Genomic DNA, 12009 nt, shown 5'->3' on the forward strand with positions numbered 1-12009 from the left:
TAGCCGTTTCGGAAATGCTCCCGCCTAGGATCAAAAGTCATGATCATAACCTTTTGGACACCAGATAAGTCGCTCCGTTTGTGTACTACAACAACTACACTGTTTTCCGCGTCCCCCGGATACGCACTTCACTGCTAGTCGTGTCGAATGCCGGACATCTGCCACGCCGGACCTTTGCCACACTTGCCCCTTCACCAGGTAGCTTCAGTGACGATCCCTAAGGTAAGGGACGCCCTTCCTCGTACTTCTTCTGTCCGCTTTCAAACCGCCGTCTCCACATCTTACTCGATACAACCAGTACGTAAGGGACCTTCTTCTTCGACATCTTGGCGAAATACAGAGCTTCTTTTCCGAAATCGAAATATTTATAACTTTTGGGAAACGAAAGCAATACCGACAACTATGTCAGTATGTAATTGGTTCTCCCAAGTATAAATATAGGTCCCTCTGTCTGTTCGGTAGCTTCCTTTCACGCTTACTGATTGCGATAGAAACAGTCCATCGGCAGGGGAGCAACAAGAAAGGAACGATGTAAAGAGAATGTGAATGTACGCTAATCATTTCTTTTTGATCACTGCATTTTTGCCTACTTTAATTACTACAACTGCATGCCCAAAAGACAATAAGAAAAGAAGAAATGGGAATGTGAATGTTTGAAAAGAAGAACGACATACTCCATATTAATTTACTCTCTAAAATCCGATATCCCTTGCGCGAAACAATAGTTAATAAAGTGTAGCGGGACAATGTTCAAAACATGACTGAAAATACGTTCATTAAATAGAGATAAGAACATCTATGATTGACATGTCATGTAAAGTCTACGCACAATTTCAAAATGTTAGAAATAAGGAAATGAAGTAATGCAGAATGCTATGCTTGTAACGTACGTTGTTGTTCTAACATTGTTTAGCTCTGGTATTTACAGGGTCACAGGGAAAGCATCCTAGGTTTTGGAGGGAAAAGCCGTAATTGTAATGATCTGCACTACAACAGAAACAAGAAGCACGAGTTAAGGAAAAATAATGTAATGTGTGTTTCAGCTCACAAGGTACATTGAAGCAGATAGTTCCTGTGACTTAGTATGTGTAGAGGTTATATTCGAAAACGGGAATAAATTAATAACTGGCTCCTTTTACCGACCCCCAGTCTCAGATGAAACAGTTGCTGAACAGTTCAAAGAAAACTTGAGTCTCAGCACAAATAGGTACGCTATTCATACAATTATAGTTGGCAGTGACTTCAATCTACCTTCCATATGCTGACAAAAATACATTTTCAGACCCTATTGTAGATAAAAAAAAACAACTTCCGTAATTGTTCTAAATGCTTTTTAATAAAATCATTTTGAACAATTAGTTCACGAGGCCATCAAATTGTAAATGGTTACGAAAACAAACTTGACCTCTTAGCCACAAATAATCCCGAGTATCACGACGGATACAGGGATTAGTCAAGACATAGTCGAGCGAGGCCCAATTCTGTGACAAAGAAATTCACCAAAACTAAATGCGAAATATGTCTAATTACGAAATCAGTTAAAAATTCGGTTGAAGTCTTTCTAAGAGACAGTCTCCAATCCTTCCAAACTACGCAAGTGGAGAAGACCATATGTGACAGACATAGTATCAACAGCCCTCGAGAGATTCATACCAAATAAATTAATAAGAGACGGAACTGATCCCCCATGGTACACAAAACACGACAGAAAGCTGCTGAAGGAGCACCGAAAAAGGCACGTATAATTTAGACGAACGCAAAATCTCCAAGATTGGCGAAGTTTTACTGAGGCTCGAAATTTGGTGCGGATTTAAAATGCGAGATGCATTTAATAGTTTCCACAACGAAAGTCTCTCTAGAAATGTGGCGGAAAAGCCGAAGAGATTCTGGTCCTATGTTAAGAAAACCAGCGGAAAGGCTCAGTAAGTACCTTTATTGCGGGTCGGCCGGCGGATGAGGAGGAGGATGAGGCGGAGGAGGGGGAGGGGGAGACAAGGGACCCAGCCCTTCAGAGCAGAGCCGGCCCAGGTGGCCAAGCGGTTCTAGGCGCTACAGTCTGGAACCGCGAGACCGCTGCGATCGCAGGTTCGAATCCTGCCTCGCGCATGGATGTGTGTGATGTCCTTAGGTTAGTTAGGTTTAAGTAGTTCTAAGTTCTAGGGGACTGATAACCTCAGAAGTTAAGGCCCATAGTGCTCAGAGCCATTTGAACCATTTGAATCTTCGGAGCAGGTAAAATCGTGGCAGATGTCCGGCGTGGCAAATGTCCGCACACCGTCGTGTCACCTGCTATCTCTGAGTGTGATTCGCGTCCTCCTGACGCACCCTCCACTGCTAGTGCTGTCACCTGCTGTCTCAGTGATTTTTTGCAAACTGACGGCGAACATAGGACATGGTTACATCAGTGTGACTGGACCAAGTAAAACACATTGTAACTCATGACACTGATCATTTCTCGTGGCAAAAGAATTAAAAAAAAACTTTCATAAGAGCCTGTCTGGAAAGAAGACTTTCTTTCTTTCTTTTTTAGAAAAAAAGACATATCTCTAACTACGCGGCAGCATCTGTTGGGGTTGGGTTGTTTTGGGGGAAGAGACCAAACTACGAGGTCATCGGTCTCATCGGATTAGGGAAGGTAGTCGGCCGTGCCCTTTCGAAGGAACCACCACGGCATTTGCCTGGAGCGATTTAGGGAAATCACGGAAAACCTAAATCAGGATGGCCGGACGTGGGATTGAACCGTCGTCCTCCCGAATGCGAGTCCAGTGTGCTAACCACTGCGCCACCTCGCTCGGTGGCAGCATCTGTGCTCAACTGTAGTAGTGTTGGTAGCACCACCGAGGATAAAAGGAGACAGGAATAAGGGACTGTGTCATATTGCTCGGAAGGTGCCAGCAATACGTCGTCCTTCTGTAGGCTTCTGGCTGCTGTCGGTCAACCGGCACAGCTGAAGGCGACGATACTGAAGGTTAGAACGGCTCGTTCTGAGACGACACATTCCCTCCAGACAAAGGGGGGACGAGGAATCGTGAGCTGAGGGGGCCTGCAGCGCCTTTGAAGCTGCGCTGCTTCATCCCCCAGGGAGCCGCGGGAAGGCACGCACGTGTGTGCCGGCCGGCTTTTCTGCGACGCAGCTGCGCGCCGCGGAGCCCGGGGTGCGCCGGCGTGGCGACGTCAGCGGCGCGCTTTGTGACTGGCGGCTGCCCGCGCAGCGCCGGCTCGCAGCTGTGGAATGCGGCGCGTCTCGGCCCGGCGCCACTCTGCCAGCCACACACAGTGGCAAGGCGGCCGTGGGTGCGGTAGAGTTAGCTGCTCAAGGAGAGGTCTGCAACCACCTACGTGTCTCTCAACGTACGTGGGCTGTCATTCAGCGGGAGTCGGGAATCAAACAATAAGCCTTAAAAACCACTCCGTCTACACGCCACAAGTGGCCCATCGGGAACATCCGACCGCCGTGTCATCCTCCGAGGAGGGTGCGGATACGAGGGGCGTGGGGACAGCACACCGCTCTCCCGGTCGTTATGATGGTATTCTTGACCGAAGCCGCTACTATTCGGTCGAGTAGCTCCTCAATTGGCATCACGAGGCTGAGTGCACCCCGAAAAATGGCAACAGCGCATGGCGGCCTGGATGCCAAGTGCCGACCACTCCCGACAGCGCTGAACTTCGGTGATCTCACGGGAACCGGTGTATCCACTGCGAGAAGGCCGTTGCCAAACAATAAGCCTTACGAAAATTTATTTCGGAATAAAAACGAAACAATAACAAAAACAAAGGCTAATATCTAGGAGAACATCACAGTGGTTTTCCTAAAGGACGGTTCACCAAGGAAGGCATTTTTAATTTAAAGTTAATAATTCGCTCGAAGTAGGATATAAAATGTTTCTGAAGAAGAGAAATTTGTTAACATCGAGTATACATTTAAGTGCCAGGAAGACGTTTCTGAAAGTATTTGTACGGAGTGTAGCCATGTATGGAAGTGAAACATGGACGATAAATAGTTTGGACAAGAAGAGAATAGAAGCTTTCGAAATGTGGTGCTACAGAAGAATGCTGAAGATTAGATGGGTGGACCACATAACTAATGAGGAGGTACTGAATACGATTGGGGAGAAGAGACATTTGTGGCACAACTTGACTAGCAGAAGGGATCGGTTGGTATGACATGTTCTGAGCCATCGAGGGATCACCAATTTAGTATTGGAGGGCAGCGTGGAGGGTAAAAATCGTAGAGGGAGACCAAGAGATGAATACACTAAGCAGATTCAGAAGGATGTAGGTTGCAGTAGGTACTGGGAGATGAATAAGCTTGCACAGGATAGAGTAGCATGGAGAGCTACATCAAACGAGGACTGAAGACCACAACAACAACAAATAGGGGCAACAAAAGTTAACAAGGAAGTAGTGGAGGTAACAAGCTTGGAGATGCGTGGGTGGGAGGATAAATGTCAGAGTTGTATGTTATAGCTTGCCGTTGTGCTAGTGGCGTTTTTATTCTTCCCTGTAGTATCTTCAAAGGTGTTCGATGTAGAGATGTGTACTAACATCCTCTACCAGCGCACTCAGAAGCCGCCGTGTCTGAGTCTGGGTACGTGAACCAAGATGTTTTTCTAAAGTAGCTCGAACACTTTCAGAAGAACCGCTATACTGCGAAGTGCCTTCTAATTTGAATGGACATAACTCCCACTACTGTCTCCATCGCCTGAAATATTGTCGTCATAATGAGATAGACGTGTCGTGACTTCCACCTCACACGACGCATGCCCTTCACTTTCTGGACAGATCAGTTTTCCAGCCACTGAAAATTTTATACCACCATGCTGCAACAAAGTACTTGTATTCGACAGCAGAAAGTGCAATCAACATGCTCAACTTTGTAGAACGGTTTTCCATAGCTTGCAATAAAGCTGCCACTGTTGGAAATAGTATTACAAGATTTAAATGCACTGTATTGTTCTTTTTACACCTGTTAGCTATTCCTGAAAAGAAATTTCTTCCCACAGTTCGTTTCCAGGCACACATTTACGAAGTGCCATCATGGCCACTTCCGGAGATCCGTGTTTTCCTAGCTGCAACCTGAGTCTCCATTCCCAGGATCCTATTCCTTCGTTCATCAGAAGGTTTCTGCTTTTTATGACATCATTTCCAACCCAGCAGAAAGAATGTCCAAACAGAAGTCGAAAAAAGTAGGAACAGAACAAAGGCATTTGACATCAGACACGAACAACGAAACAACTGAAAATGGAGAATGAAATTAAGGGTAATGCAAGTAATAAACGTCGTCATCAGTTGAGTGAATCGACTAGTGACCTACAGCCAATTGAAATTGAAGATGATAATGAGACTATTCCTTGTGGATATTGCGATCTGAAATTTTATTCTCCAAAATCGGTCAATAAAGGAGGCTGAACGTGTTACATGGTTTCCCAAAGTGTATGACAGGAAGAAAAATGTTGACGAGTGCCAAATGTTTGTGATTTTGACTGAATACCATACTTCCACCATTTTTATACACTTAAGCGCCAGAGAAACTGGTACATGGGTATTCAACTGGTACATGGGTATTCAAATACAGAGATGTGTAAATAGGCAGAATACGGCGCTGCGGTCGGCAACGCCTACATAAGACAACAAGTGTCTGGCGCAGTCGTTAGATCGGTTACTGCTGCTGCAGTGGCAGATTATCAATATTTAAGTGGGTTTTAGCATGGTGTTACAGTCGGCGCACGAGCGATGGGACACAGCATCTCCGAGGTAGCGATGAAGTGGGGATTCTCCCGTATGATCATTTCACAAGTGTACCGTGAATATCAGGAATCCGATAAAAATCAGATCTCCGACATCGCTGCGGCCGGAGAAAGATACTGCAAGAACGGGAGCAACGGCGATTGAAGATAATCGTTCAACGTGACAGAAGTGCAACCCTTCCGCACATTGCTGCAGATTTCAGTGCTGGGCCATCAACAAGTGTCAGCGTGCGAACCATTTAACGAAACATCATCGATATGGGCTTTCGGATCCGAAGGCCCACTAATGTATCCTTGATTTCTGCACGACACTAGGCTTTATGCCTCGCCAGGGCCCGTCAACACCGACATTGGAATGTTGATGGCTGGAAACATGTTGCCTGGTCGTACGAGTCTCGTTCAAAATTGTATCGACCGAACGGGCGTGTACGGCTGTGGAGAGAACCTCACGAATCCATGGACTCTGACGTCAGTAGGAGACCGTTCAAGCTGGTAGAGACTCTGTAATAGTGTGGGGCGTGTGCAGTTGGAGTGATATGGGACCCCTGATACGCCTACATACGACTGATGGCACGTACTTAAGCATCCTGTCTGATCACCTGCATCCATTCATGTCCATTGAACATTCCGACAGACTTGGGCAATTCCAGCAGGACAATGCGACACACCACATGTCCAGAATTTCTACAGAGTGGCACCAGGAGTTCTCTTATGAGTTTAAACACTTCCGCTGGTCACCTAACCCTCTAGACATGAACATCATTGAGCATATCTATGATGCCTTGCAGCGTGCTGTTGAGATGAGATCTACACCTCTGCGCTCTTCAGCTGTTTGTTTAATACTTCGATAGTGTAAAGGAATTTCCACCTTTTATGTACTGGAATGTATTCACAATTAAAATACCATAACTGTATCACACAGACAGAGTTTTAAAAAAGTTTCATATAGTATTATAATGGGCTTACAGTTGAGATGAGCAGAATAGCGGCGATGTACCCTACTCAGAAACAGACTCATCAAAACATAAAGGTTACTTCCTGTTGACCTAGAGTCACGAAATCGAGAAGGAGCAAGGTTTCCCAGTTTCAGTAAAGGACAAAATCCTAAAATTGGTAATTTGTAATTACGTAGCACAAAAATATTTTTTTGCCATTTGTTGTATCTGTGTACCCTTCTATTTCAAGATCCCTTATCCTCAGGAACGGGCAGAAGTATCAAGCTGAAATTTGTCAGCTGACGTTTACGGTCCCTTAGCGGTTGAAGAAATTTAAGTTTCTAAATGGATGCAGTCAAAAGATACGGCCATATATGTCACACATTTTGATTATAGGAAAGTCACTCACGAAAACCTAAGGATGAACTCTGTATATGCGTGTCTGATCTGTTGGTAGCTGGCACGATAACTCAGTACTTACAGTCCGAGAGATGGCTGCCCTTCGTAATAAAAAAACTGATTGAAATACGAACGGGTATCATGCGACGTCCGGCCAGTCAAAATGTCGAGAACACTGAAGAACAAAATGGAAAAAAAGGACTGACGTCTAGCGGTAAAGTGCGTGCGTGGAAGGTGAGAGGCAGTGGGGTCGATTGTCGGTTTTTCAGTCTTCATGTTAACCTAGCTTTTATCTGTTAACGATGTTAGGATCCGCCAGGACTCAACGTTAAACTATAGCTCCTGTTTCCCCGGTTGGATAACTGGACAGGTTAGGCACACGCAACTAACCGAAGTGGCGTCCAATCGAAAGCCTTGCAATGGTCTATAGACCCACACGAAACTATTATTATTATTATTATTATTATTACGAATATCATTATTCACATGAATAATTGACTCTGTACAGAACGCTCAGAACACGAGTCCTATTCTCGTATGTCCGGTTTTTTGAACAATACTGTGAATAAGTCTGAGCTGGTGAATAGGGCTGCTGATAAAAATCCTGCATCTCGTGGTCGTGCGGTAGCGTTCTCGCTTCCCACGCCCGGGTTCCCGGGTTCGATTCCCGGCGGGGTCAAGGATTTTCTCTACCTCGTGATGGCTGGGTGTTGTGTGCTGTCCTTAGGTTAGTTAGGTTTAAGTAGTTCTAAGTTCTAGGGGACTGATATCATAGACGTTAAGTCCCATAGTGCTCAGAGCCATTTTTTGCTGATAAAATATCGACTTTTCCGAAAACATCGTTATATCTCTTCAGTATTGTCTCAGCGGATACATCCATATCGAAATGGCAATATCGTCTGCCGACATTTATATTTTATATTCTATTTGTTTCACAATATTCGGTAATCATTTGTAGCTGTTCTTTTGAAATTGTAGTTGAACAGAATTTTACTTTCAGTGTGTGAAGGACTCTTACTACTTTTTGAGGTTTCATCTCGTCCAATCTTTCTGTCTGACTGTGTGATGCAAGTATAGGTGGCACAAAAGAAAAAGTCCTATTGCACTGGGGGACTAGCTGCGTGAATGCAATAATAAGATTTCCAATGGCAAGAAATAGCACACCAGTTGCATTAAAAACAATTTTTAACGCAACTAGTGTGCTATTTCTCTACATTGGTATTCCTCAAAAACATCTGCTGAAAATGATGAACAAAAATTTAAATGACAAGACTGATCTCTGCGGTGGACGGAGACGTGTGAGAGGAAATGCTAACGTAATCGGCGCTCGGTGCTACCAACAGAAACTGCAACGTTTAGCTTCACCACGCAATTGAGACACCGCACCTGCTAGGTCGCTGGCGTTGGCAGAAATGAAAAAACAGTCGACATGAAGTGTGCCGGAGAAATCCGTGACGAAATCGAACGACGGACCCATCGGCCACTTCTGATTGCGCCACTTACATGCAGTTACCATTGTTGGCAAAGTGGCTATCGCCAAGCGTGAACGTGCATCGCTTTCCTTTCAATTCTTGCTCCAAACAGCGTAAGGAGTCTGTTAGGTTGTTGATGTACAAAATATCTGGTAATAAGTAAATACTTACGTATAGAGCTCTAAAACCGGAATTAGATTTACAATGTGCAGCCGATATCTATGCAGTCACGTACGTCGATATGTCGATGCTGTTTTCGATGTATCGTGAGCCGATAATGATACTTCTTAAATATGGATATATTACAATGAGACTTTCACTCTGCAGCGGAGTGTGTGCTGATATGAAATTTCCTGGCAGATTAAAATTGTGTGTCGGACCGAGATTCGAAATCGGGACCTTTGCCTTTCGCGAGCAAGTGCTCTACCAACTTTTTTTTCCGGTATTGTTCGTTGCGTTTGGTCTGGGCAGACGTTACAAGACATCCGTTCAAGTTGATAGTTGATCCCTTTTTACTCAGTTTTTTTATTACAGAGGGCGAGCAGCCCTCTGACCCCGAACACGCTGAGCTACCGTGCCGGTAACTGAGCTACCGAAGCACACAGTTTTAATCTGCCAGGACGGTTCATATCAGCGGACACTCCGCTGCAGAGTGAAAATCCCATTCTGGAAACATCCCCCAGGCTGTGGCTAAGCCATGTCTGCGCAGTATTCTTTCTTTCAGGAGTGCTAGTTCTGCTAGGTTGGCAGGAGAGCTTCTGTAAAATTTGGAGGGTAGGAGACGAGGTACTTGCAGAAGTAAAGGTGTGAGGACGGGGCGTAAGTCGTGCTTGGTTAGCTCAGTTCGTTCGAACTCAGACATCCGTCCAAGCGGTGGCCCACGGTTTGGCATCATAGCCACCAGCCTTTTCTTCCCTCCAACGTCCGGGCAACGTGGTACCACGTCGCTAGTGGAAAATTCGCCACAAATCAACGTCTTCACGCCATCGGACTAACGGACTCTCCCCTTTGTTCTATTTGCCACCTCATGGATGACGATGTCCACCAACTGACTTGTGCTGCCACCATGGCCGACAGTTGCTTGTTACCTCCGCGTTCCGCCGGACTCGATTGACCCATGGACTTTTATCCATCCTGAGGATACTTATTTCCTCGCCACCAAAAATCATGCGATTGTATGGGTCAAGGGATGGACGATCACCTAGATGTATAATGATGGTGACAAATCACGTCTTGATTTCTGGCACTGCTTACAAACTGCCCACAGTGAAGTCGAGCACCGACCGCGCTACCGCACCTTCTTCGCCAATTACCTACACGCGATCTTTACGTCACCCCCGCTCAGTTGGATGGTGCCCCACGGCGACAGCACTCGCCCCCCCCCCCCCCCCCCCCGCCCCCCTCCCCGCGTGCTGACATCTGTGACTCTCCGCGCGACTTTCCATATTGTAACCCACAGTGGAGTAGGCGCATGTAACCCACAGTGGAGTAGGCGCATGGACACGCTCCTCCTTTCTTTTATGCACTATACCAGCACATGCTGGTTTTTTTCCCCAACTCCACTGTCTATTGCTTCACACCTCTTAGCTTCCGTCAGTATTATTATTCTTTTTTTCCTACACCTTGTTAATAAAAAAAATGCTTGCCTTGTACGAGTGTAAATGTATCGAGTTGTTTCCGCCAGAAGGATGGGATTTCTGTTGTATTTAAGCTTGTACCAATAAAGATATTTTGTTCATTTACGCTACCCTGTTCCTGGTAAAAAATAGTAAAATAAAATTTTAAAAAAATAAAAATAAATAAATAAATAAAAAAGCTACTTTGAGGGACTGATTCAGGGATGGGAGGGGGGAGTCATCGCGGCCAGGCCTCGGGTTCTGACCTGTGCCCGCCTTGTCTCCACCTGCTCGTAGCTGAACACTCTACTCTTCCCTTCTTTTTTTTAAAAAAAAAAAATAGTTGGTAGAGCACTTGCCGCGAAAGGCAAAGGTCCGAGTCCGGCACACAGTTTTAATCTGCCAGGAAGTTTCATCGATATATCTGTTTCCCGATATTTTTAAAAATATCACCTGTCCTACTGGTAACCTCTGCTTAGAGTTACTGTTCCCAGTGTGTGTAGCTGTCGTTCAAAATCTGCGATGACGGCTCGCATAGTGAGGTGGTGACCGCAGCGGCGCTGTGTCGCCGAGTACCGGTCTCGTGAGCTCAGACCCCTTAGGCCCGCGGCGCCAGCACGGCACGCGTGTCCGGCCGCAGCTGCCGCTGGCCGCACAGAGCCGCCTTGTGGCCGAGGCGGCCACGCGCCTGCGTCGCGCCACGGGTCACCGCCGACGCTCAACTGCGCGTCTGTGCGCCGGACGCGGCCGCGCCGTCGTAGCCAGTCCTCACGGCGCGCTGCTCTCGGCCTGCTTCATACCCGGCCGCAAATGCTGCTGCAACTCACTGCACGTCCATCTCGACCTGTCTGCCGTCCCATAAACTCACTGTACCGATTGTAACAACCCACCCGTCACTTATCTGATTTTGGCGTGTGTTCACCCCAGCTAATTGACTAACAGATCAACAGAGAGTGCAAAACTGCCGCAATATCGGATGACGCAAAGAAAGTAAAGAGGCCCTGTGACTCCTAATTGAGCTGCGGCGACAGTGTCGACATTAATTGATTCAGAATTGATCACTTTTAATTAAAAAGGGGTGCACATTGATGTTATATTTACCTGTTGAACACCAGTTGCAAATGTTGAACATAAAATTAATTAAGAAAGTGACTTGGGATTTCAACTACTTAATTGAAAACAGATGCAGTCGATTAGCACAGATTTATTTTAACTCCCGACCTTCAATCATCACATTACATGACTCTCCTAACAGGCAGTGGTAATGAATTGCGTTTACGTGGAGTAATGCGAGATAAATCATAATTAATTCCTATCGACTGACCCAGGCGTAATGCGAAGTGCGAGAAGAATACCACGATACACGGCCCATGAAACCCTCGGGCAAACTTTGCCGACATGATCCAACAAATTAATCAGTGGCCGGAGCGGGCGCAATATCACCGACTTCAGCGTGGCAGGGCGGCGTCGTTGTGCGGACGTCGGCCAGCCTCGTCTATTCACTCCTAGCTATCTTGCTCAGTACATAGCTGAACCAAAACTTTCTAAACTCAATCGTTCCGTTTGCTAGGTCCTAAAGTACAGAGATGCTCACTCTCTCTCAGGCAAGCTGAGTAAAGAACGCTACGTACGCACTCTAGGCAAGCTGGGAACGGAAGACCTCTATGGGGACTTCTCCCAGTCCGCTCTTCGCCTCGGTTTCCCCTCCAGCAAAATCACTTATGCCAATTGCAGCACGAGACGCGTTAATTATGCATCGCTTCCCAGCGCCGACCAATGCCTGCTCTGGGAAGTGAACAAATTCCCACAAAATTTCCCTTCCTCTCAACTTCTGCTATTT

The 12009-nt window shown here is 46.2% G+C and overlaps 1 protein-coding gene across 1 annotated transcript in view; it reads left to right on the forward strand.

Annotated features, from left to right (window-relative positions):
- Positions 1-11031, forward strand: part of LOC124788408 — a 179323-nt gene extending 168292 nt beyond the window's left edge. Inside the window, exons 4-5 of the mRNA XM_047255674.1 lie at positions 3135-3304; positions 10725-11031. Coding sequence (XP_047111630.1) covers positions 3135-3304; positions 10725-11031 — 477 coding nt within the window. The remainder of the gene's footprint in view (positions 1-3134; positions 3305-10724) is intronic.
- The last annotated feature ends 978 nt before the right edge of the window (positions 11032-12009 follow it).

Source organism: Schistocerca piceifrons, chromosome 3 (genome assembly GCF_021461385.2).
Source record: "Schistocerca piceifrons isolate TAMUIC-IGC-003096 chromosome 3, iqSchPice1.1, whole genome shotgun sequence".
NCBI lineage: Eukaryota > Metazoa > Arthropoda > Insecta > Orthoptera > Acrididae > Schistocerca > Schistocerca piceifrons.